This window comes from Nelumbo lutea, chromosome 1 (assembly GCF_056320005.1).
Source record: "Nelumbo lutea isolate HS-2025 chromosome 1, American lotus-T2T, whole genome shotgun sequence".
Taxonomy (NCBI): Eukaryota; Viridiplantae; Streptophyta; class Magnoliopsida; order Proteales; family Nelumbonaceae; genus Nelumbo; species Nelumbo lutea.
Window position 1 is genome coordinate 179,590,570 of NC_142684.1, and position 27,305 is coordinate 179,617,874.

Genomic DNA, 27,305 nt, shown 5'->3' on the forward strand with positions numbered 1-27,305 from the left:
ATGCATATCACCATTAGAACTCAGGAGCGGCATAATTACCAAATTGAAGTGACACCATCTATGACTTTCCTTGAAGTTAAGCAGAAGATGGAGCAGATTTCTGGTGCCGGGGTGGCTCGTCAATCCCTTTGGCTTTATGGATCTGAAGTACGAGATGATAGAGATAAGGAATTCTATGATATTGAAGATGGGGCAACCATCATTCTCAACTATGAACGTGCATCTCTGGGCTACACATTCCCCATTGTAGCTAAGACACCAACAGAAGAGCTTAGCGTAGAAGTGGAAGAAGCATTGACTGTTGCCAAATTAAAGGAGAGAATTCAGGCCATTGCAAAAATTCCAGTTGAGAAAATGGCACTCTTTCATTTCTCCAGGGAAATGGAGGATGCTCTTTTCCTCTCTGCATATTTTGTTACTGAGGATTCAAAAATTGAAATCAAACTCCTACCCTAAAGGTGATTGCTACTACAGGTCTAGACTACATTAGTAACTTCCAGCCTTTTCTATCTTTTCCATTTCTCTTTAGATCTTCTAGTTAGTTTGTATTAGAATAAAAATCCAACTAAATTTATCTGTTAGAGGTAAATTGAGAAGTTTGCATGCTCATCATTCTTGTCAAAAAATTTCTTATTATAAGGTCTTGGGTTTCTAGGCTGTTGAATTATGCAAACTCCGGCCATCGTTTAGGGTGAGGCATCTCTGATTTATCACTTAAACTAGTACACTCCACTCCAATAATTAACATCTGCCTAACAGCAATCACTTAAATTCCTTCGATTACACTGGTTTTTGAGCTAAATACTTCAAGTTCCTTAGACTGGGTCGAATGCAAAAGCCTGCAAAGTTCACTTTCATTTCTAAACGAGGTCATTGCAGAGAGAGAGAGAGAGAGAGAGGTTCAGCATGCGTCCACGGCGATTACTTTATCCACACAGAACAAGTAGAGAGAAGAATCAAAAGCAAAATACAACGAGACCCAACTCTCCAAACAAAGCCCTAGCAAAACCCCAGCACCCCAAAACAAATCCTTAGCAAGAACAGAAGCAGTTTGTGAGAGCAGGGAAAGTCTTAAAATAAAACCTAGCAAGCACTAATCGTCGCCGTAGGCACGGAACCGGTAACGCTCCTGGTAGAAGCCGTTGAAGTAGAGATCGGCCTCGAACCATTTAGGGTACCGAACCAGGTCTCCCTTCACGAACCGCATGAACCTCTCGCTCCCTTCGGGAACCACCCTCACTTCCCCTTCCTCGATGTAGACCAGCTGGTCCACATGCCAGTCCCACGGCAATCTGCACTTTCCCGTTTTCCAGACCGACCACCGCTGCACTCCTAGCTCCTCTAGCCGCTGCGCTGACACCCCTCTCTCCACTCCCACGTTGTACAGCTCTTCTAGTGGCTTCTCTATCCTCATCGCCTTTACCTTCATCGTGCTTCCCGATTTTATTCGCCCTCCACCGCCCACGCGGCGGTGGGTTCTGGCGTCAGATCCCGGACGGACCGAGGAGAGGCTAAAGCTGAGGGCAATCATTGCCACCGCCATCTCTCTCCGACGTCAGGTTCAAAGACCAGCGCTAGCGATCTTGTTTATCCGTTTTCTCAATAGGAAACTATAAAAATCTCTCTCTAGCCTCTAGTGGTAGAATGACTTAATTGCCCTTGCAATTAAGATGGGCTTTGGGACCCAAACACGGTAAAAAAAAAATTGACTCTGATGGATAATTTTTGCAAGTAATGGAACTAAGGGTGGGTGGATACTAATTGAAGTATCAGAAGATTGAAAGGACGACCATTCAATTTTTAAAAAGGTTGAAAAAATGCAAAGATCTTCTTGAATTTTTTTTTGTTAAAATAAGATTAAAGTCAGTAAACATTTCTGAGACCAAACAGCCCAAAAACCACTTTGGCTCCCACTTCTGATGGTTCAACCATCCCGTCCGGTCCATGTTTGACAAAACTGGAAGATACCCCCCGCACCCCTTTCAACATTCTGATCAAATTACTTGCAGTTACGTCCAACAATTCAATGGATCAAAAATGAAAGAATGAAATCCAGAGTACTCTTAACTAAAATCTGTACTGCTGCAGTTAAAACACATTTCCATATTCCAAGGCTATTATGGGCTAAAGGAACCCAAATAAAAAATTTCAACAATTCCCAAGTAGTATACACGAGTATTACAGGGAACATCCAAGAATACATCAGCAGAAGTCCAGTTAATCTTCGTGAATTTGTAGCCCCCCATTAATGTTTCTATACCATGAAATAAATTTGGAGCTTTGAAAGCAGCAGCAGGTCAGAGTTTGATTATAGAACTTCATTAGCTTTAAACATGATTACAAAACCATGTAATGTGATTTTCTAGTATCAGTTAGTTGACACTAAGCTTACCCAGGCTTCGTCTGAAGGCAGATTACCTGAACCTGAACTATAAAGCTGCAGAGAAAAGTAGTCGGTAAGACGAGAAAAAAAAAAAAGAGGTTACAGGAAAATATGGAATCAGAACATTGGAAAGCTCACATGGGTTTTTTAGAAAGATGTGCTGACTGAAGCGGAGGACCTACTGGCCTTTAATTCCTTGAGAGTTCCAGATAGCCAATCCAAACCCTCATAAAGGCCATCCCCTCTAAGTGCACAAGTACCTTGAATATGCCATTTTCTGTTCTTCACATCATAGAGACCCAACCCTTGGCACACCTCCATTGGGGACATTGCGCCTTTCTAAGCAGAGAAAGAAATTCCAGCAAATAAATAACCAAGTGAATACATGGACTCTTGTATATTCCAATCTCAAGGATTCTGGCGACAAACTCTGGTTTTTGTTTTCCCTTTCTTTTACAGAAAATAAATTTGCATCTACCAGCATTACCAGGACACAATTAAAATTAATAGGTCTAAAATCTGATAATGGGAAACCATGCTAAAACCAGGTACTTGCACAACGGTTCTACTAATATCATGATGATGATATTTACTGATACGGGAAAAAAACAAAAAAAAATGCTGATGCTAGGAATAAAAAAAAAAAAATAGCACCTAATGTATATGAATAAAAGTCCAACTAATAAAAACAACTTGATTAATCTTCTTATTCATTCCAATTTCTAAAAGCATTTTTTATGCTGAAATGAGAAAAATCACCAAAGTTGATGTATTAAAAAAACACAATTAAACAAATCAAGAAACATAAACACCACAACCTGCAATAATATCGTAATTAAGTAAAAAGAGGCTTCTAAAGTTCTTCACTGTCCAAATCCAATTAGTGGTTGGGGAAAAAAGGCCACACGGCAATAGTTTTGTCCTTTTCCTTTGTGAGAATGCATTTTTGAGATGGAAACTTAATCAATTATTTCCCCTCAAGAAAGACAAATGACGGGTTAAAGGATATTATTGCAAGTTGATAGACAAGGATATATCTTATTAATAACATATTGGGTATGTGAAATTGTTTTATACCTGAATCTGAACTCACAAGTGTAATTTTTCTTGTCCATGTATTTAAGGGGAAATTATTTAAAAGAAAGAGAGAAAAAAAGAACTCAACAGACCATGTCCTGTTTATTTGCGAAAACCAGGATGACACTGTTCAGCATGAAGGGGTCATTGATGATGGTCTGAAAGCAAGTAAATTGATTGAGTAAGAAAGCTATAGTCGGAAGAAGATAAACGGAATCAAAATATTAATGAAGAATATAGAACCTGAAACTCAGTCTTTGCCTTCCCAATTCTCTCTCTGTCCAATGAATCAACTACATAGATCTGCAAATACAGAATATATATTCACACTAATTCTAAACCTTCAATCACCAAACCTCCCCCAATTAAAAAACAAAGCAACATAAAATAAAACAAAACATTAGTTGCATACATTAAGTGAGAAAGATACTGCATTTATAATCAATTAAGTATAAACGTTAGCTGCATGATCAGCTTGTATGCAAAGCTGTGGGCTGCTGGTTATACAAAATAAAAAGGAACTTCGGGCTTTTGCAACGAATGTAAACAAAGTTTCAAGGGCCTCCATCCTAACTCTATTCCCAAATTAGTATCTTTTTATAATTCTGCTCCCCAATTAATATTACAGAAATGAATTTAGCAGCTACCAGAAAACCATTAGAATAACTGCAAGATATAACATAAACACAATAACTGAAACAAGTGATTGGCAATAACCCATATCCAGATATCTAAAATAAAATATTAATAATTACCAGTGCATCTGTGTTGCTAAAGTAATGCCTCCAGAGTGGCCTAAGTTTCTCCTGTCCACCTACATCCCACACTGTGAATATCACATTCTTATACTGAACTTTCTCAACATTGAAACCTACAAAAACACACACCAAAAAAAGAAGTCATTTGTACAATCCAGAATAGACTTCAATGACTATGATTTCATCATTTCAAGCTATCTAGGCCCCAGCCTTAACATTAAATTGGATGCCCAACCTACAGGTAAATCAGAGGAGGTAACCATTTATGTATACAGCAAGGCCAAAGTAGTAGTAGTAGTAGTAATAGTAGTAGTATAAAGTATATTATTATTATTATTATTAAACATACTTGATGTCCTCCAAAAGAGAAGGTCAAATTAGTGTTTATCCCCTAATGTTTGTTCTCCATGCATGGCAAGTGATGAAACTACATTCAAGTTACTAAATTCCTGTCACTATGCCTCTAGTATTTGGGACTTTGCTTTTAATCCATTTGGCTGCAAGTGAACTGCTCAGAGGGGCATTCAAAATTTATTTGAATTTTGAAGAGTTTCTTCAATCCAAGAAGGAAAAGAGGTAAGATGATGTGGAGGTGTATCAGGGCAGCCATCTTTTGGATGGTGTAGGAAGAAAGAAATTCAAGAATCTTTAAAGAAGAAAACAAAGCAAAGGAATGCCTACAAGAAAAAATTCTGATTAGGGCGGCAAATAGGTTGAAAACTTCTAACATATTTAATCATTTCACAGTAGATGACATGTCAAGGGGGTGGGGGCTATTAGATAATTCATCATCTATAGTTCAATCATCTCTCTACTGTTGGACTCCACCTGGCTCAACTTTGACGGCTGCAGCCTCAGCAACCTAGGGACCTAGGGCCTCCAGGTGTAGGGGATGTTTTCAGATGTCATGATGGAGCTAATATAGCCACATATTCAGGACCTATAGGCCATTACAACTCATTTAAAGAAAAGCTCTCAGCTTAACTTTATGGACTAAGATATTGTTGATCACTCAACATCTTAAACTTGCAAGTGGAAGGGCACTCAAGCACTGCAATAAGATGGATGCAAAATTACAACCTGGCATCATGGTTGTTCAAACAAAGTATGAGGGAGATCAGGCACCATTCAAGAGCATTGAATGCAATATTTAATTGGATTCAGAGATCTGCAAAAAGCTTGGCTGATTCTCTAGCCAGGAAAGGGGTAAAAAGGAATAAATGTTTTGGACTTCTATGTGAAGGGGATCTCCTGTTTGTAAGCCACTGCTAGTATCTGGATTAAACATCAATTGTACCTAGAAATTCTTAAAAAAAAAAACATTTTGTTATTGCAGAAGCAGCTCCAATTTAGATGGTTAATATGCGCTCTAAACTGGGAAGGAAACCCACAATGAGATCATTTCATTTCAATAGCATCCAAAAAACGACTATAAGAAAACATAAGAGGGTTTCAGATAGCATAAGCCTTGACATACAAGCTAGTATTTTTTCTTTTCTTTTTCCTTTACCAAGCATATGCTTAAATTAAAGAAAGACATGTGAAATACCTCAAGAATAAAAGAGACACCAATATAAATCCTCAGAGCAGTGTTGCATGGATACCCCACCTTTGGAGGGGAGTCATGAACATGACTGACCCTCCAAATACATTTTGGACTCAGCTACAGTGCAAATCAGGCAGATTTACCAAAATAGCCACTGCATCAACTCTCCAAAGTTGCAAATCCTCACTTTAAACGGCTCTATATAACAATTGTCCAACCATTTAAACTGTCCAATAGGGCACTCTAGTATTTGTATTTTCCAATTTACACATAATTATGATCAATTCTTTGTTGGATCTTTTCAAATCAACATTAAAATTAAGAAAACACTGAAAAACAACCACATGGAAAATGGGCAAGGCTGTAAGTTTAACTTGTCAATTGTAAAAATAATTTAACTATTTAATTTGACATACTTATATAGTTCTGTGAATTTTAAAAATAATACTACAAATCATAATATATGCAATAAAATATTATTTATGTGAGACGTCTCCACAATATTACTTTCTTGGCTGCACGTTAAATCCAGATATCAACCAATCACATTAAAGTCTGCTTACTTTTCACTGGTCACGTTTCACAAAGTGTACTTTCACATTTAACAAGGTGTACTTACCATTATGTTCAACCAATCACGTCTTTTGTTGCATGGTACAGTGGATGCACTCATGCACCACCACAGATTTATATATTTGGGGGGGGGGGGGAGGGGTGCGAGCGCGTGTGTCAACAATATTCATGGTTTCAATGTAATCCTGATTTTACATCATTTAATTTCCTAAACATTCTCAGCAATATTCATCCTCTATATCAAGTAAATAACAAGACCCCATATAGTAGGAATAAGGCTTTAGATGATGATATCGAGTAAATAACAAATTAAAAGAAGGTAGCATTCTTCAGAACTTGACTTCTGCTTTTATTTTGGCTTCTGCAAGAAACCAAATCCTGGATTTTTCCCCTGTTCTATATGTTCAACCAATGAACCAAGTCAACTGCAATACAAATCAAAGACTAGGTGGACATGGAAATATATACATCCAAAAAGCTTTTTTTTCCTACCAAATCATCAATCTGATAGAATTACCTCAAATTAGCAAACAAAATGCAAATCTATGGCAGCAAATCAGATTGTCAGCCTGACCTACCTATTGTTGGAACGGTTGATAAAACTTCTCCAATGTGAAGTTTGTACAGTATGGTTGTTTTACCAGCAGCATCCAGACCAAGCATTACAACCTAAACCAGAAAAAATTAGAAACATAAATAAAAGAGAACCATCAAACTTACAAACAAAACATGCACAAAATAAAGACAGGAAAATGACCATAATATTGTTGGTGACAAGAACAAAATATGCATAATATTCAAGTAACAAATTCAACAAAAACAAAAGGCAGATGAGGCAAAAAAATACAAATAAAGTCAACAGAAGTATTACGGAAAAGATCAGAACACCAGTAGAATGGAGATGCACTGAAATTTGTAAGGAACAGCATGAATAAAAACAGACAAACCAAAAGAAAAAGTGAATAAAACAAAATATGGTAATAAAAACTAGTATGGTTAGAGACTTCCTGAACTGTCTAAATGCAAGACAAACTTGGATTCCTAGGGAACTAAATCACATGGCAGATGGATTAGCCAACTGGGGTGTATTTCTGGAAGAGCTGTATAGTGATAGAATTCCTCCTTTGTAAGTTTTGGGGCTCTACCCCTGGCTATGTACATCCTTTCATGTACTTTTTCTTTCTATAATGAAATTCGGTTAAACTTTACTCAAAAAAAAAAAAAAAAAGAAAACTAGTATGGAAAGATTTTAGCTTTCTAATCACATTAAAATTGTAAGCAATCTTAAATAGTAAGGTAAGAATGGAAGAAGTAGCCACTGGGGGCGGGGGAGGCACGGATGGACCAACTGGAACCCAGGCCAATCCAACCCAGTTAGGTCAAGTTGGGTTGGTTGATTAGGCAATATGTAACTAGCTTTGTTAAATATGGTGTCTCCTCAGTCCTCTTGCTTACTATGAGCTCACCTCCTACAGGCCCACGCACGATCATGCAAATACATAGGGTTTGGTATTATGAATCCAGAGAATGTTATGGCAGAAAGTAGAGTAGCAAGAGAACCTAACCATGGTAGAAGCTCTCCTTTCTTCTTTGATAGTTAACAAGATCAAACCATGTATAAAGATGAACAAAAAGATATATTAGAAGTCCCTGGCCTTGGGAAGCATAATTACCAAGGAAAACCGAGAAAAACAAAATTCATTGTGAACATTAACACTAAAGACCTAAGCTCAAAACCCATCTCACCGTTTAATGCACTAACAACTTGTCCACCCACAATCACAAAGCACGGATTCATACAGGTAAAAGAGGTTCTAAGTAAATTACTATTCTCACAAGTACCCACTAAAAAGGAAGAAAAGGAAAAGACGTATAGAGCAATAAATGCATACTAGTAATTAAATAGGGAGATTTTCACTGGTTTTATTCGTATTATTGTGTTCCTCGTCATCTGAAATTATGTCTGATTACAAAACAAATACTTCAAATCCTCGAGGAGTAAGATTAACGAATTCAACTGATCATTCAAAACCTAAGAAAAAGAAGTGAACAGAATCAAAACTGGAAGACAAAATTGACGGAGGAAAGCGAACATGAAATTCGAGAAACGTACCCTCATCTCGGAGTTTCCAAAGAAGGTATCGAAGAGCTTACGAAAGGCCTGACCCATGGTCGATCTCTGTGTCTGTCTGAAACTCAGAAAGCGTCAGCCAGCGAACCTTTCTCTCATGAATAAGAAGGAAGCTACGGTGAGATTCAAAGTGTTCATAGAGCAATCAGAGTCCCCGTTGGATTTGATGATCGAGAGGGAGGGAGTAGTGAAGATTCCTTCGCGGAAGATGAGAAGTGTTTTCGTCCTGAAGCTTAATTTTCCCTTTTATTTTTAACGAAATTAATTTCTTTCCTCCGATTTGCATCACCAGGAAGCTTTTAAGGTTCGAATGCTAAATGGTCGAACGAATAACGTACACAGGGTGTGTTTGTTTAGGAGTCCGCGTTCTGTGCACCGATGGATGCATTGGTCGTCAACCGGTGGACGCGTCAACCCATCAATCACGTTAGACCACATCGATTGAGCGCAGGATGGGTAACGTTAACAGAGGTTTGGTCGTCAACCGGTGGAGTCCGGTCCGGTTCAACCATCCATTTCACATTCATTTTGAACTCCCCCTCCCTATCTCCTCATGAATCCTAGCACAACAGCTCACCGGTGCCTTCACTCTACATCGGCGCCTCCGTGAACGACGCAGCCAGCAGTGGCAAGAGACAATTGTCTGGTGGCACTCTCTCTCTCTCGTTCATACGTCTTCTTCCTATTCCTGTAGTGTGCCATAGGCTATAACCACTTGGAAGATTGTTGCACTCCCCACATGGTTAAATTTTCAGCAACTTGAAAAGATTTCAAGGAGGACTATTTGGAATAAAAAAATGCTAACTTGTGTGCCATAGGTCATAGCCATTCATGTGAGGCTGCTGACTTAGATACATGACAGAGTTTTAGTGGGGGTGAAATTTAGATACATGACTTAGATACTTTGACCTGCTCATGTGAAAGAGGTTTGCACAAGGATTTTAATAGTTTGTTTTGGATACATATGACAGAGTTTTAGTGGGGTGAAATTTAGTCCATCAACAAAAGATAGAGGCTGATCTCAATTTCTTGCACCGGCAATCCCTATACTTAAGGGTGTCAATGGACCGGTTTTGGATTGGACCCCATCCAGTCCAAAATCATTTTGGATGGATTAGACGGACCAATAAGACATATTGGACTGGATTAATCTGCTCCAAAATGTTTATTAGATTGAATTAGAACTGGTCCGTCCGTAATAAATTTATATTGGATTGGGTTGGATTAAGTCAATATCTGGTTCATTGATATAAGATAAGAATATATGTGTCAATGGATCGAGTTTGGGTTGAAACCAATGTAAATCAAAATAAATTTGAACAGATTAACGGCCCAAACATTGAATTGGAATGGTCCAAATTGATCCAAAACATTCATTGGACTGGATTGGACATGGTCCATTTATAATGGACTCACATTGGACTGGATCGTGTTGGACCAAATCCAGTCCAATTGACAACCCTACAGGCTATACCACCGAATTAGCTTTTGAACCAAAGCGTGTCGCCTCATTACAAGTACTATCACGTATTTAGAAGAAGCAAATCAAGCTGCAAAACTGATTAATTATCTAATATTTTATCTTATATTTCCGCAAATCAAGTTGCAAAAGTGTCGCCTCATTGCAAACTTTCACCTGTCCAAAAGGCTAGCTACCAATTTGAGATTAATTCAATTAGGCCTTGGGCTCAGAGCTTTAATAAATACCATCTAAAATACTCAAGCAAATGAAGATATCATGAATCTCAGCCCATCCTTGATACTTCAATAGGATACATTATTAAGGCTCCTTTTACATTTCAGTAAGTCATTTATCTGGGTAAATGCACTTATCAAGGTTAATCTTTCCTGAAAAGATTTATCTTACCCATGTTCTTTCATTTCCCATGTAAATAAAGCAATAGCCATTTTATTCATAAAAATCCATTATTATAAGGGGCATTTTTGCCCATTTCAAGTGTTCGCAACTTTCTCCAAGGTGCAAAAGCTATTTATCCACCTAAGATATGGGTACAGAGGAAAATAAACTTCCCTGATCCCCACATAAATCTGAAAAGAGAACATGGGATTTTTGGTCAATGGGAATTAAAATCCCATTAACCAATTTTCCCCCTCTCAAAATCCAGCAAAAGAACACCCCCTAAAGTAAATCAAATAATAAACAATATATTGCAGGAAACGGAATATATCATAAGACTCTCCAGCATAGAGGTAGCTTACTGTTCCATGGACGACTCTCTCCTCTGACCTCTGAATCACTCTAATACTCTTGCTCCCACTTACAAAAAACTCGTCCTCACAAAAAAGAAAAAAAATATATATTTCATTAGAGACTGCTATTTATATTTTACCAGATTATGTCTCGTTTAAGTGGTAATCAATTTAAAATGAGTAGTTATAAGATTATTCAAATTAGGGAAATTGTCCAAAAATCACCATCACTATTTACTAATTCTAAATTCACCATAACTTTTTAAAACATTCAAAACTCACCCTGTCAATGAGATTTGATTTTCTAAAACTCATCATCGGTTAGAATACCGTTAAAGTTTAATGACCCAAGTTGTTCACATCAACCTAAATGCGAGTTTCAGGGCTAAACTGCCCCTGAATGGTGAGTCGGCCTGTTAAACATTTTTTGACTAAAAAATGTTTGAGGGTATGATTTTTCTACCTTTTGTTTTGTTGTTACTTCATCTTTTCAACATCGGCCTGTGAAACAAGTTCACTCACAAAACAAGCGAGGCCATTACTGGGGCTCATGAACTGGCAATGAAATTTGGCCATGCACAGTTTACTCCAATTCACTTGGTTGTCGCATCGATAACTAGCCCAAATGGCATCCTCCGACAAGCAGTCGCCAGTGCTGGTGGGGAAGAGGCTGTGAACTCCTTTGAACGAGTCCTCAATCAAGCCATGAAGAAAATTCCGTCTCAGCATCTTGCCCCGGATGAAATCCCTGCAAGCACTTCTTTGATTAAGGTAATAAGGCGAGCCCAGTCGTCATACAAATCTCGTGGCGATCCTCATCTTACCGTTGATCAGTTAATTCTTGGTCTTTTTGAGGATTCCCAAATCGGAGATCTCCTCAAGGAGGCTAGGGTTAGTGCGGCAAGAGTGAAATCAGAGGTTGAGAAGCTTCGAGGGAAGGAAGGAGGAAGGTTGAAAGTGCTTCCGGCAACGCCAATTTTCAGGCATTAAGACTTATGGTCATGACCTTGTTGAGCAGGCTGGGAAGCTAGACCCAGTTATTAGTAGAGACGAAGAGATTCGGAGAGTGATAAGGATTCTCTCTAGAAGAACAAAGAACAAAGAACAATCCAGTTTTGATTGGAGAGCCTGGTGTGGGTAAGATTGTTGTGGTGGAAGGACTGGCTCAAAGAATCGTCAGAGGAGATGCCCCAAGCAATCTTTTAGATGTGAGACTAATGCTTTGGATATGGGTGCCCTTGTGGCTGGAGCCAAATATAGAGGAGAATATGAGGAGAGGTTGAAAGTTGTATTGAAAGAGGTCAAAGAAGGTAAAGTAATTCTCTTCATTGATGAGATCCATCTGGTTCTTGCCAGAGGCCAGCTGAGGTGCATGCATTGGTGCAACTACCCTTGAAGAGTACACGAAATATGTTGAGAAGGATGCTGCTTTTGGGAGACAATTCTAGCAAGTTTACGTTCCAGAGCCCAGTGTTGCAGATACAATCAACATCTTTCGAGGATTGAAAGAGAGGTATGAAGGTCACTAATGTAGCGCGATCTGACTATTCCCTATTGGAGGATGATCAGGCTTCTAGTCGGACGGCGACCTAAGCGGATTTGCAAAATAAGATTAGAGAACCCGGGGTGGCTAATCCGACGAGGTCGCTTCAATGCTTAAATTAGTAGGTTGTTGCAAGCTAAAAATTGCTTTGAGAATATAGAGATCTAGAGAGCAGAGAAATCACGTGTACCTTGAGCCATCGGGGGTGGACCCTTTATATAGTTGAATCCTCGTGGGTTTAGTGGATCGGTTTCGGGATCTTTGTCATGATGGGATCCATTTCCTTGTTAATTGGAAGATAACGTTGCCAATCGATAAGGCTTATCAATTCCGCCCGAATCAGGTAGGGAGGAGATAATGCTAGTTGTTACGCGGCGTGATCCCGTGAGGTTCCGAATCCGTTGGAGGGATTTCCGGGATCACCACTTAGTGGGTTGAATGCCGAAGTGATCCGAGCTAATGCCTTTAAGTTTCGAACTGGGTTGAATGCCGAAGTGCCTTTGGATCGAGGTGATCCTACTGCGATCTCGTCCCGAGGTGACCTTGTCGCAAGGTCACTTTATCCCGAGGTGGTTGGATATCCGAGCTCGATCTGTTGCGGACTGGTCATGTCAGGCTGAGTTGTCATCTCTTGGTCAGGTCGTGTCCACGTGTCCCCTCTTTACTAGGTCGGGCCAAATCACCCTTCATCAATTGCCCCCCACTCCCCGAGTCAGGGGTCCCGACCCGGTGGGAGTTCATGACGAGTCCAAGTGGATTTGGCCCGAGGTCCAGGTGGCTTGTCAGACGAATTGTTGGTCGGACCTATTCGGCCACCCGGATCAACCAAGAATAACCCAGGTCACCTCTAGTCTACGCGCGGAGGTCACGTGACCTAAAAACTCCACAAACGTCAAAAAATGCACTAAACCGATTTCAACCTTGGGGGTCACACTATTGGTTTTCTTAGGAGCCATTGCATTGCTTTGATCTCGACCGTTGATTCTCGGACACAGCGGCTATAAATAGGGGGTTCGAGACTCATTTGCTTTGCCACAAATTCGCTAGCCTTCGATCTGAGGTCGCATTCAAGTTCCTTAGCTTGGTTTCTCCAGTTCGGTGTCTTCTTTCAATTCGGTCTCTCTTTTGTGAATCTTCTCTAGCTCTCCTTTTTTATTCGATGTCTATCTTTTCCATGTCAAGCTTTAGTTTTGATAGTCTTTTAGATGGGAGCGATGAATCTGTTGGGGCCGAGGTGGGGACCTCGGCTCAGGTCGTAGATCGCCACACCGAAGAAGCTACTTTGGGTCAAGAAACAGTCCATAGTCCTCCTAAGGTGGAATCACCCCGAGAGGCGTGAGAGGCCTCAAGTGGTCTGGCGTCCACCTTGCACCGAGGTCGGCAGCCAGATAATTTTGGCCCATCGACAATGACAGCGGATAGGCTCTAGACCTTAGTAGCTCGGTATAGGTTTCCGAGCAACATTGTCTATAGTCTTCCCCTAGGTAACTTTCCCTGGGAGCACGGTCACGACGAGATCGTGATCTTCGAGGAGCAGCTCACAGCTGGTCTTCGTCTTCCACTTCACCCCCTGATCGTAGAAGTTATAAAACTTTTTAACATCACCATAAATCAGTTGCATCCGAACTCCATTCGCAACGTAGTAGGAACCATCTTGCTCTTCCATGACTATAACATTCCCCTTGACCTTGATATTTTCTCTTCCATCCTTTCAATAAAGAAGAACGCCTCCTGTGTTCTACCCGAGCACAGATGAACTTATTACCTATCTCCTCGTCCGGGCTATACGCTTCTACACGAGCTCCCAAACAAGGTCCCAGCCTGGAAAAGGGGCTACTTTGTGGTCCATAACACCGAAGGGTGGCCCTTCCCGACCCACTGGAGGGGGGCCATTCAGGATATCGATGTCGGGCTGGACCTAAAGACAAGGGGAGTGCTCCGATCTTGAGCGGAGCTCAGTCTCAAGTTCGCAAACTACGCGACCGAAGACAAGCTCGTGCAGGTCGGTCTAAGTCCTGGTAGGCCGTCACTTTTTGTGTTGCCTTTGTTTTATTTCAATGTTGCTTATAACGATTTGCTTTTGTTATAGCAACCATGAAAATCCCTACAAACTAACTCCTTGGTAGAATGAAGGGAAAGAAAAAGCAAGCTGCCAAAAGACCTCACATTGAGTCTCTGTTGGCTACTGATCCAGAGCACAAGCTGCCAACGTCTGCGAAGCAACCTCCTGTGATCGACCTGGTCGAGGAGGAATCAGGGAAACTCTCCCCGCCCCACGTGCCCGAGGAAGCAATGTCTTCGTAGCACGCCCCTAATGGTGCCACTACTGCATCTTCAGGCAGCGAGGGAGCAGTTCGGAGCATCTTGACTCTGAAATATAACCTTCTCAAGAGCTAGAGCATTGTATACGTGGAGGAGGTTGCTAACTGGGCTGAGCTGTCGGTTGCTCAGCTCAGAGTGCGAGCGGCTACCCATTGCAAGGTTGTAAGTTTCTGTCTTGACTTCTTCGGTTTTGTACTTCTCTTTTCTCGTACTAACTCTTGTGTTTCTTCTCTCAGCAAGTGAACTCCACTGTACATGCCTTGGCTTACTAGTCCGAGGAGCATCTAAAGCGAGCTCTTGTAGCTGAATCTTCATCTCGTGAGGCTCATGCCGAGCTAGATTTAGCCCGTAGCGAAGTCAACCAGCTGAAGAAGGACGTGCAGGCTAAAAAGGAGCTGATAACACTACTGATGTTCGAGAAGGAAGAGATCGTGGAGCAAAAGACGACGTTGAAGAGGGAGGTAGAGAACCTCGAGGCCCTCGTAAAAGAGCGAACTGAGATACTCCTTCAAGCAGAGGAGGAGGCTAAGATAAACGCCATCGAGGAATACAAGACCTCGGACGAGTTCCGTGGAGAACTGGTCGAGACAGAGACGGAAGGCTATCATAAGGGATTCAAGCTCAGTAGGTGGCTGACCCAAAGTGAATTCCCTCAGCTCGATCTCAGCGCTATTACTACTTCGAGGGTCACAGATGAAGTGGTTGTCGAAGTTGTTGAAGATCCAGACTCAAAGGTGGAAAGTGACAACGATTTGTTCGGCGACATCAAGGAGACCAGGGCTGATGAGTGTATGGACCCTCCTACTAAGGCTTCGAACAAGGGCGAGGAGCCATGAGATGAATAAAGGCCTCCTCTTATATTGTACACCCCGGGCCTCCGAGCTTGGTTTATAGTGAATTTCTTTTTCCTCCTGTACTCAAAGTTTGGTATCAATGAAATACATTTTTTGACTGGCCTTTTGTTCAAAAATGTTCTAAGTGCAAATAACTCTCGAATTGGCGAACTAACTAAGTAGGCATACATGTGTAGGTTACCCTGAACTGTTGAGCTACCAAGCTGGACAACAAGTAAGGGTAACCGAAGATAGAATTTTCCCAAGTGGAGGTTACCTAGAACTACCGATTTGGACTACTAGTAAGGGTAACTTCGCATAATGTACGTCGAGGTGAGCGAACATTGTAGGGTATATACCCGACCTGCCTGCACATGGGCTACTCGCTTAGATGTCGGTTGTCCCTATGAGCTAGTGGGTCCAACCTATTATTATATGCCAAACTGGGCTAGACCTTGTAGGGTTTAAACCCGAACTGTCTATGCCTTAGATGTGGGGGATGATTTGCCTATGCTGAAGAGGCGACTAGGACTTATCTGCCCATGCTGAGGAAGTGACTGGGACTTGTCTGCCCATGCTAAGGAGGCGACTAGGACTTGTCTGCCCATGCCGAGGAGGCGACTGGGATTTGCTTGCCCATGTCGAAGGGGTGACTAGAACTTATCGTAGTGCCGAAGTCTTATGTCATCTCAGCATCATGGCCATTGGGCTTCTAAGAGTGACTCACAGTCCTCTCTCCAATTCGGCGATCACAGGTAGTATCTTCTCAAGTTGCTGATGTTCCATGCTCAAGGTACCTATTTCCCTTATAGGGTTTTGAGCTCGTATGTACCTTCCCCAAATACCTATCTTACTCGATACGGACCTTCCTAGTTCGACCCAAGCTTACCGACACCGTGCTCAAGTACCGTAACCTTTCGAAGAACCAGGTAGTCAACATGGAAGTGTCGTTTCTTGACCCGGGCGTTATAGTACCGAGCCACTCTCTACTGGTAGGCTACATTCCAAATGTATGCTAGGTCTCGTACTTCTTCTACTAGATCGAGGGTAATATGGAGCTCGTCGTCGTTTGTCTCCTCGTTGTAGGCCTCCAAGTGAAGTGTTGGCACTTCGATCTCTACTGGGATCACCGCTTCCGTGCCGTAAGTGAGGTTGAAGGAGTCTCACATGTGGCGGTCTTGACAATAGTCCAGTAGGCCCATAGCACACTAGGTAGTCCATCTACCCACAGTCCTTTGGCTCGAACTAAGTGAATCTTCAGTCCACGGAGTATGTCTCTGTCAGTGACTTCCACTTGCTCGTTTGCATGGGGGTGTGCTACTGAGGTGAAGTTTTGTTGTATTCCCATCTCGACACACCAATTCTGGAGCTTGATGTCCTCGAACTGCTTTCCATTATCACAGATGAATACCCAAGGTAGCCCAAAGCAATATACTATATTCCTCCATAAGAAATTTAATATGTTGCGGGCTATGATCATCGTTAGGGGTTTCGCTTCCACCCACTTCGTGAAATAATCCATTGCTACCACTAGGAATCTCCTCTATCCTATCGCTGGCAGGAATGTGCCAAGAATGTTGATTCCTGACTGTGGTGGATGTTGGCGTGCCTCTGACACTTGTCGTACTTCTTGACGAACTCGAATGCATCTGCCTTCATTATGGGCCAGTAGTACCCTTGTCACAATGCCTTCTGGGTGAGAGCCCTGCTCCCTAAGTTTCCGCCACACAAGCCCTCGTGGGTTCGCAGAGAACGAGCTCGGCCTCTGAGGGTTGCAAGCAGTGCAAATAGGGGAGTGTGAAAGATGTCCGATACAACTGTCCGTCTATAATGACATACTTAGCTGACTGGCGCTCTACCCTTCTGGTCGCATTGTGATCTGTAGGGAGGGTCCCGTGGAGCAGATAGCTTGCGAGTGGGTCAATCCACCTCGACTATGCTTGTACTACAGGAGCGACCTCTCATGCCCCCCCGAGAATGCTAGGCCGAGATAGGTCCTCTATGTACACGGTCCGCATGGTGTTGCTGCTTATGCTGGCTAACTGGGATAAGGCGTCGGGCTCAGCGTTCTCGGATCTCGGGATTTGCCTGATGAAATAAGATAGGAAGCCACATGAAACCTCTTTGACCTTGGCTAAATAAGCAGTCATGGTGGGGTCGCGGGCTTCATACTCGCCGCCGACATGGTTGACCACGAGCTGGGAGTCACTGCAGATGATGAGGTGTTTAGCCTTTACTTCCTTTGCTAAAGTGAGCCCGACTACTAATGCCTCTTATTTTGCCTCATTGTTGGATGCTGTGAACCCGAACTGGAGCGTGTATTCTAGTTTCACCTTGCTTGGACCATACAGAATTATGCCCATGCCACTTTCTTGTTGATTGGACGAGTAGTCAACGTAGAGGATGCATGGCTCTCCGTCCCAGGTCGAACTTGGTCTAACCAGGATTGGTGTCGCGTTGGTTGAAACTTCCTCCGTGTGCTCGAGCTCAACCAGTTCAGGGGTTGCGGTGCTGAACGTGCATTCTACCATGAAATCAGCTAAGGATTGGGCCTTAGTCGCCGTCCGAGGTTCATACCGGATGTCGTACTTATTGAGTTCGATAACCCATTTCGTTAGCCTGCCAGACACCTTGGGCTTGAGCAGGATCTGCCTCAGAGGCTTGTTGGTGAGGATGACGATGATGTGGGCTTGGAAGTAGAGACGAAGCTTCCGAACTGCTATGACTAGCGTGTACGCCAGCTTCTCGATCTCTGGATACCTTATTTCAACATCCTGCAAAACCTTACTTAGTAGATGGGTCGTTGGACCCGATCTACCTCTTTTATCAGTATCGATCTTACCACCTCGTCACTCACGGAGAGGTACAACTTTAAAATATCTCCCTCCTTGGGTCAGGTTAGAACCGGGATACTAGCTAGGTACTTTTTCAGCTCGTCGAAGGCGAGCTGACACTCCGCGGTCCACTTGAAGTCCTTTCTTTTCTTTATGGCCTTTAATAAGGCAGGCAACGGTCTACCGACTTAGACGTGAAGCAGCTCAGAGCGGCTATCCTACCATTCAGTCTCTGAACCACCTTTAGTTTGCGAGGTGGTCTCATATCTAAGATGGCTTTTATCTTTTCTAGATTGGCTTCGATGCCACGCCGGTTGACTATGTAGCCCAAGAATTTGCCCGAGGTGATGCCGAAAACACATTTTTTGGGGTTTAACCTCATTTTGTATTTTCGTAAAATTTCAGAAACATTTTGCAAATCATCCAATAAAAATTTTGAAAATTAGGTCTTAACGACCATATCATCTACATAGCATTCAACTTTATTGTTGATTAATGGCCCAAAAATTATATTTACAAGTCTTTAAGAGGTTGCCCCGACATTTTTTAGTACGAAGGGCATAACCTGATAACAATATAGTCCAAGCTTGGTAACAAAGGTCATTTTTTCTTCATTGGCGGGGTCCATTCTGATATGGTTGTAGCCCGAATATGCATCCAGAAAGCTCAGCAATTCATGCCATGAGGTTGCGTCCACTAGACGGTCAATCTTGGGCAGCGGGAAGTAGTCCTTTAGGCAGACTCTATTTAGATCGGTATAATCGATGCACATGCATCATTTACCATTGGCCTTTTTTACCAGAACTGTGTTAGCTACTCAGCTCGGGTAATGGACCTCCTTGATAAAGTCTACTGCTAGGAGCTTCTCGACCTTCTCATCGACTATCCTCCAGCACTCCGAGGTGAGGTTGTGTTTTTTCTGTCTAACGGGCCTGACTAAGGGATTTAGTATTTAATTTGTGAGTTAGGATTTTAGAATCTATGCCGGGCATTTCTGTCGCAGACCATGTAAATACATCTAAACTTTTAAGTAAAAAACTTACCAGCTGAGAGTTTAGTCGTTCCTCGATCGAAGTGCCGATCTAGAGGGTCTTAGTTGTATCATCTGTTGAGACCGGGATGTGGACCGTCTCCTCTATCGGTGTAGCTCACTCCTCGGCATACTCCGTAGGTTGCTCGAGCTCGACGTCATCCGCTAGCTTGGCTTTCCCCTTGAGGGCGATGACATAGCATTTGCGAGATTCGAGCTGGTCGTCTCGTACCACCCTTACTCCATAGTCCGTAGGGAACTTCATTGCCAAGTAGTAGGTGGATACTACTGCACGTAGTGCGTGCGTAATGGGCCGACCTACTATGGCATTGTACGGGGAGGGAGTTGCAACCACCAAGAATGTGTGTTCGAACCTCACAATATTTGGCCACGTGTCGACCTCTACGGGTACTAAGACTCACCCTAAAGGTCTAACCTCTTCACCATTGAAGCCTACCAAGGGAGTATCCGTTGGTTTTAGATCGCTTGTCTAGAGTTGTAGCTTGTCGAAGGCATCATTGAATAGGATGTCGGACGAGCTACCCGAATCCACCAGGACGCGCTTGACTTTGAAATCATTTATCCTCAACTTTATCACCAAAGCGTCATCATGAGGATATTGGATCCCGTGTGCATCATCTTCCGTGAAGTAGATGGGATCTTCGAGTCTAGGTTGCTTCGACGAGTTTTGCTCTTCATTTTCTAGTTCGCAAACTGAAGCTCACCCTACTGCCGAAGTGCAGCCAGCGATGATGGATCCGCAAAAAATCATGTTGATTACTCCATGGATTGGCCTTTCTTCGGGCAACTGCCGTGGCGGCTGATCGCTCTGTCTGCTGTTGGACTCGGGGGCATTTCTTCTCTGGTCCCCCTGTCGATCTGTTTGGCGATCTACTCGGTTCCTGTCTTCTCTTTGAATAAAGTTTTTTAGATATCCGCGACAGATGAGTTCTTCGATCTTGTCACAGAGGTTCCTGCAATTCTCTGTACTCTGTCCATGGTCTTTGTGGCCACTTCACGTAGGAGGAGTCTTTTAATCGCCATCAGGATTTCTCCTCCTTCACGTCGAGGGGTGTCTAGCTCGTCCTTTCGACAAGCGAAGTTCTAGAACACTGACCTAATTTGTGAGATTACGAAGGAGATCGACTCCTAGACTTGTTTCCTCCCCTAGTCGGGGAGTTACTCTTTCTTCTCTTGTTCCCGTCATTGCCTGCGTTGTCACCTTCCCTTTTTCTCTTTTCTACTAGATTTTCAGTCCTCTGATTCATCTCTTCCTCGGTCCCGATGAACTGATCAGCGAGCTTGAGGAATTCGATGATGTCTTTCGGCTTGTTGGCCACCACATGCCACTTGAACTCCCTATGGGTTATACCTTTCTTTGCTGCCGTGAGCTTCACTGCTGGATCTAGATCGGGGATCTGTAGGCAAGTGTCATTGAAGCGTTTGATATAGCTTCTAATAGACTCCTCTTCTCTTTGAACTAAGTTGAGGAGGCTTTCTTGGGACCTCGGGCACTTCTTGATGGTGATGAAGTGCGAGGTGAACAACTCTACAAAGTGCACTCAACTTCTGATTGTTCTTGGTGTGAGGTTCTGGTTTCAGATGCAAGCTACCCCTTTGAATGTGGTGGAGAAAGCCACGCACATGCAGGACTCGTCAGCCCCAGCTAGGTGCATCCGGGACTTAAAGGAGTCTACATGATCGTTTGGATCAAAAGATCCACCATACTTGTCGAGAGAAGGCATTTTGAAGTCCTTCGGCATCGGGGTCGCTAGGAGCTCGGAAGAGAGAGGGGGCAAGCCGGAGAGGAGAGGAACTATCTTTGTTGCTATTGAGCTCGCCTCCTCTTTACCTTTTACTTGTTCCTACTGGTTGGGCCTTGGGGGCTGACTGTTCTGGGCTGAAGTTCGGCATGCTTTGCGACGCCTTCGCTGCTGCTTCTTCGTCAGCTCCGCATTGGTGCTGCTGACCTCTGTGTGGTCTGATACTGTTCTGGCGTGAGGTGGCTCTTGGCTCCCCGGATGTTGAGGCTGACTGCTAGGGATGGAAGAGCCTTGCCTTGAGTTCGCGGCCAAAACCCTGAACCGGTTACCTGCGAGCGAACCCTCTTGATGCAATCGCCGATGAAGGATGGCCCTGGCGGGCTAGGTGTCTCCGGACCTGTTTCTAACATTGCCCTGTGAAGCGGGTGGAGTGACCTGCCCTCCTCTCCTGCCGCTAGGTGAGACTCGGCTCCCAAGAGGAATTGGAACCTGTGAAGTCTCCTCGCCTCGCTAGGGAGATCAAGTGTTCTATACACGAGGCTAGTTTTGCTGAACCGCTGGATGTCGGGGTGGAACCGGTTGCTGGCTTTGTTGTAGTGGAGGGAACTACTGCTGATAGAATTGGTAGAAGACTTATTGTTAGTATTGTTGGAACTGTTGGACCTGTTGCATTTAGACCTGAATGGTCCGCACGTAGTGTACCATGTCGTCGAATTGGGATTGCCCGACTCCGGGGGAACCATAGATGATTCAGCAAAGGTCGCACCAACTACAAGGGGAGTGGTGTGTTTACTTGCATAGAGGCTTGTGGCATGGTTAGTGTTGGAACCCTAGCCGCAGTGAGCGGTATGGTGAATTGACCGATGCAGACAGATGGGAACTGAGGCTGCCCCCTAGAGACATTTATTTCAATGCTCTGTCCGGCGTGGCTAGAAGATGCCATGGATTTTTGAATTGTTCTTGATGGTGGAAAAGGGTTTTCTGTAGTGTTCCCACATACAACGCCAATTGATGTAGCGCGATCTGACTGCTCCCTACTGGAGGATGATCTGGCTTCCAGTCGAATGGTGAGCTAAGCGGATCTACAAAATAAGACCAGAGAACCCGGGGTAGCTAACTCGACGAAGTCGCTGCAATTCTTAAATTAGTAAGTTGTTGTGAGTTGAAAAATGCTTTGAGAATATAGAGAGCTAGAGAGCAGAGAAATCATGTGTACCTTGAGCCATCTAGGGTGGAGCCTTTATATAGTTGAGTCATCGCGGGTTTTGCGGATTGGTTCTGGGATTTTCGTCACGATGGGATCCGTTTCTGCGTTAATTGGAAGATAACGTTGCCAATCAATAAGGCTTATCAATTCCGCCCGAATCGGGCAGGCAGGAGATAATGCTAGCTATTACGTGGTGTGATCCCGTGAGGTTCGGAATCCGTTGGAGGGATTTTTGGGATCACCATGTAGTGGTCTCGAGTCGGTATCCCCGAGCTGATGCCTTTAAGTTCCAAACTAGGTTGAATGCCGAAGTGCCTTGGGATCGAGGTGATCCTATTGCGATCTCGTCCCGAGGTGACATTGTCGCGAGCACTTTATCCCGAGGTGGTTGGATATCCGAGCTCGATCTGTTGCGAACTGGTCATGTCAGATTGAGTTATCATCTCTTGGTCAGGTTATGTCCACGTGTCCCCTCTTTTACTAGGTCGGACCAAATCACCCTTCATCAGTCACCATGGTGTTCGAATTCAATACAGAGCTCTTGTGGTTGTTGCTCAGCTCTTTAGTCGCTACATTACTGTTATGTAACAAGTTCTTGTGGTTAATGAGTGGGAGTGGTTTTGGGGGTTAAATTCAAATTTGTTTTTTTTTTTTTTTTTTGAGATTTTGGTTTATAGATTTGGTTTCAAATTGGGGTTTTAATTAATGTATCTTTTGCTCTGTTTACGCCGTCATCTACATTGATCTGGTTGATGAAGCTTGTGCAAATGTGAGAGTCCGGCTTGATAGCCAACCTAAAGAGATTGATAACCTTGAAAGAAAGGGAATCCAATTGGAAGTTGAGATGCACGCCCTTGAGAGAGAGAAGGACAAAGCAAGCAAAGCCCGTCTCGTTGAGATGAGTAAAACATATTCAATACTTCGACTGCAGACTCATTTGCTACTGCATCAGGTTTGGAAGGAGTTGGATGATTTGAGGGATAAATTACAACCACTGGTAATGAAATATAGAAAGGAAAAGGAGAGGGTAGATGAGATACGTAGATTGAAGCAAAGGCGTGAGGAGCTTATGATCAGTTTACAAGAGGCTGAGAGAAGAATGGACGTGGCTAGAGTTGCAGACCTGAGAATGGACTTGCTTCTCAGACGAAGGGAGAAAGAAGGTAGCGGCCAATGCTTTCTCACTGTTAGGGTTTTGAGTTGAAGAATGACGGAAGTAATTTTGGTATATTGTAAAATGGACCGAATATAATATAAGGTAAAATAGTAAACTAATGATGCTTGTCATGGTTTTTAAAACCGAATCGGTCAGGGGTCCGATTATCAGGTCCAATGGCCCGACCGTTCAAACCAAATACTGGACCAGTTTTGACAAGAAAATTAAAAAATTTTCAAAAAAATAAAATATGGTCAAAACCATTCGAACGGTTAACCACCCGGTTCAGTGGTTTGCTGACCAAAATCAACGGTTTTGAGGGGAAATCCAGTTTTGGGGGAAAACGGAACCAGTCACCTGATTGGTTCCCGGTTTTCTCGGCCAAACCGTCCAGTCCGGTCCGGTTTTGAAAAGCATAATGCCCGTTAATCAAATTAACATTATCTCACTGACATGGTGAATTTTGGACGTTTTGAAAAGTTATGGTGAATTTAAGAGAATTCATAAAAAGTGATTGTGGGTTTTGCTGTTTTGGACAATTACCCTTCAAATTACAGCATCCTTGTTAGCATTCACTCCATGCATGTTATGTACTTATGTATCGTTTTTGTAGCCTATAAGATCCTTAGGTTGCTCAAATAATCTTCCGGGGGTTAGGAGTTGTTGGTAATCAATAATTTCTTTAAGGTTTTTAAAATTGAATCAGACAACAAATTGGTCAGGGGTCCAGTTTTTAGGTCGAATGGTCTAACCGTTCAAACTGAAAGGATGGCCCATTCTGACAAAAAAATAAAAAAAAATAATAATAATAACCACCAAAACCATTGGACGGTTCGAATGATTTGATCACCTGAATCAACAGTTTGCTGACCAAATCAACAATTTTTAGTGAAACAATGGTTATGAGATAAAAGGGAATTAATCACCAGACCAATTCCCGATATTTCTGGTCTAGATCGGTTTTGAAAGCCATTAATTTCCTGGTTGAAACGTGGCTCATAAAACCACCACTTCTGATAAGAAAATGTTGGACAGTTGGAAAAGTTGTGAAGAATGACTTCTTAAGGGTGTTCATAGAGTTTCTTGCAAGATTCTCTAACACATGTTTTGTTGTTGTTAAACTCACTGATTCACTCCTACCAACTTAGAAAACTCGGTCGGGTTGGCTCAACTTGGCCGAATTGTCCATATTTTTTCCATGTATATTTATTTCTATGACTATATTTATAATCAAAGTTATTAATTTAAAATATTGATTTTTGGATTCAATTGGAAAGGAAGCCTGCCTTAACCACCCTATCGGGTCATCCAATCGGGTTTCAAGTTGGGTTCAGATTGAAGCTGGTCAACACTTATCCTGATCCATTGACACAATGAAATTAAACAAATGAAAAATATATCTTTCATTAAGGAGAACAGTTTTTATTTTTTTTCATTTTCCCAAAATGTTTAGTAATTTTTTTATTATAAATAAATAAAAAATCATTTAACGCAACATCATGCTGTGCACTCTTGGCAAAATTCTTTGTTGGGCAGCGATTTTTTCCCTAAAATAGGAGCAGTGTTAGCAAGATGAATACAAAACTTTGTATGTTATTTTATTTTATATGCATTTGCACTCTACATATTTATATTCATACTCTTTTCAAAATAAGACAGAAAGACAAATTTCTTTAAAAAAAATGGTCAAAATACATCTCAAAATATTACAATTAACATTTAACAAGATCAATCAAATGGAAATATTAACCCCCCTATTCCCTATTCCCTAAAATAGTGAAACATGCATTAATAATTCATCTAAATGACAAGGCAAAGAGATTTTGAGAGGATGCTATATTCTATTGAGTCCATGTTCTGTGAACCCGTGTCCCGTGGGTTCATGCAAGTGTGAACCCATCAATGAGAGACGACCATGTTGTATGGGTTAAAATAGGCTAACGTTAATGGGCCTTTGGTCATTAACTAGAGTGTGCGGGAGAGCTCACAATCCTCCTCCTCCTCCTCTTCTTCTTAAAACAGATTGAAGGTGACCCTAACCTCCGAAAGACTTCAGCAAGAGTGGAATTTTCAACCCACCAAACAAACCGATTTCTCATTCGGGAAGCCCATGGTGAAATCTGAATGCTCTGATCAGCAGGAGATGATTTTGATGAAGATGAACCTAATGCAAAACGATGGTAAGCTTAACCATTGTATTCATTGAAAATCGAAAAAAGGAATGTACTCTTCATATTTATGTATGTTTCCGTAGTTAAGTAAAGTGATGGTGAAATTTGGTTTTGATTATTCGTTCTTTTATTGGAGTTCAGGAAAACTATTAGAGAGCCCAGAGTTGTAGTCCAAACAACAAGCGATATCGATACTCTTGATAATGGTTGCAGAAGGAGAAAATGTGAGCAGAAATTAGTGAAGGGGAATCCCAATCCAAGGCAATAAGCATTCCTCAGAAGCGCTCAATCTAGTCATATTTAATATTGTGTTTTTTCTTCTTCATCCTCTACCTATTACAAATTCATCAACTTTTGACGTCTTTGCATCAAAGACGTTTGAATTCTCTGTGTCTATATATCTGCTTTCTGTGTCTGACATTGCAGGAGCTACTACAAGTGTACACACGTTGGATACCCCGTTAGAAAGCATGTGGAGAGGTCATAACATGACCTAAGGGAGGTGATCACCACTTACGAGGGCAAACACAACCACGATGTTGCTCCTGCTCGTGGCAGCAGAAGCCATTTGATTAATTGGCCCACACCTGATAACAGCACTGTCGCTAACAATGTGGCCATGGCTATTAAGGCCTACCCCGACCAGGGATGTCAATTGGATTGGATTTGGTCCAATCTGATCCAGTCTAATGTGAATCCATTATAAATGGATTCAATGTCTGGACCATGCAATCTGTTCAAATTTATTTTGATTTAGATTGGTTTCAACCCAAATCTGGTTCATTGACACATATATATTCTTATCTTATATCAATGAATCAGATATTGGCTTAATCCAACCCTATCCATTATAAATTTGTTATGGATGGACCAGGTCCAATCCAATCTAATAAATATGTTGGACCGAATTGGTCCAATCCAATATGTCTCATTAGTCCATTCAATTCGTCCAAATTGATTTTGGACTGGACGGGGTCTAATCCAAAACTGATCCATTGACACCCTTAACCCCCACTACCAGTACCTTTAGTCCCTACAGCACCACCAACCTGCTTCGCAGCGTTAGACCACCAAAACAGAAAACCAGAAAGACCTTCTTAAGAAGAACAAGAAAAAGAAGAAGAAGAAGAAGAGGAGGAGGAGGAGGATGCCAGAGAATGTATGAAAGAGAAAATGGGAGGTAGGGTTCGAACTAAAAGGGGTTTTAATAAGCTTTTTGTTGTTTTGTTTCCAGATCAACCGCACACTCCAGTTAACGGCCAAAGACCCATTAACGTTAGACTGTTTTCGCCCAAACAACGTAGCCATCTCTCATTGGCGAGTTCTATATATATGAAAGGAAAGGGCTTCCTCATGCCAAAACAATTTGGGCCACTAGGACTTATTTAGCCATATATCTTAATAAAGTTACTAGCGGGGAAGCCCCTACTTCATAGGGGCAAAATTTAAAAATGTTATTTGGAGATATAATTTTTTATGCCTATTTGGAGATACAATAATAAATTAAGTTATATTTTTTAAAATAAAATAACTATAACTATAATATTATGAATAATAAACAATTGCGAGAACTAATTTTGAACTGATTATTTAATTGGGATCAAATCATAGACCTCATTATATTAAAAATAATAGTCAAAATAATACTAATTTATTTTTATGTTAATAAGTTAAACATTTTTAACTAATATTATCTTATTTATTATTTATCAAATTTACTATTTCAAGCATGAAACATGATAAAAATACAAGTGATGGTGTGCGATC

The 27,305-nt window shown here is 42.1% G+C and overlaps 3 protein-coding genes and 1 pseudogene across 4 annotated transcripts; 2 read left to right on the forward strand and 2 right to left on the reverse strand.

Annotated features, from left to right (window-relative positions):
* On the forward strand, positions 1 to 456 carry LOC148879531 (uncharacterized). Its single transcript, XM_088974656.1, has one exon. It carries the CDS (start codon positions 1 to 3, stop codon positions 454 to 456), a length of 456 nt encoding a protein of 151 aa, XP_088830782.1.
* A 365-nt stretch (positions 457 to 821) lies between these two features.
* On the reverse strand, positions 822 to 1,600 carry LOC148879533 (uncharacterized). Its single transcript, XM_088961090.1, has one exon. The coding sequence runs from the start codon at positions 1,541 to 1,543 to the stop codon at positions 1,094 to 1,096; it is 450 nt and encodes a 149-aa protein (XP_088817216.1). The 5' UTR covers positions 1,544 to 1,600; the 3' UTR covers positions 822 to 1,093.
* On the reverse strand, positions 822 to 9,254 carry LOC148879532 (uncharacterized). 2 transcript variants are annotated; one of them, XM_088961088.1, is made up of 7 exons: positions 8,451 to 9,254; positions 6,916 to 7,006; positions 4,216 to 4,331; positions 3,704 to 3,763; positions 3,553 to 3,618; positions 2,522 to 2,722; positions 822 to 2,437 (listed from the first exon to the last, which is right to left on the reverse strand). In XM_088961088.1, the coding sequence occupies exons 1-6, from the start codon at positions 8,505 to 8,507 to the stop codon at positions 2,531 to 2,533; spliced, it is 582 nt and encodes a 193-aa protein (XP_088817214.1). In that variant the 5' UTR covers positions 8,508 to 9,254; the 3' UTR covers positions 822 to 2,437; positions 2,522 to 2,530. The 2 variants fall into 2 exon arrangements, with proteins under 2 accessions (XP_088817214.1, XP_088817215.1); XM_088961089.1 differs by lacking the exon at positions 3,553 to 3,618 and having other exon boundaries at positions 8,451 to 9,086.
* A 1,472-nt stretch (positions 9,255 to 10,726) lies between these two features.
* Positions 10,727 to 23,415, forward strand: LOC148879534 (chaperone protein ClpB1-like; annotated as a pseudogene).
* The last annotated feature ends 3,890 nt before the right edge of the window (positions 23,416 to 27,305 follow it).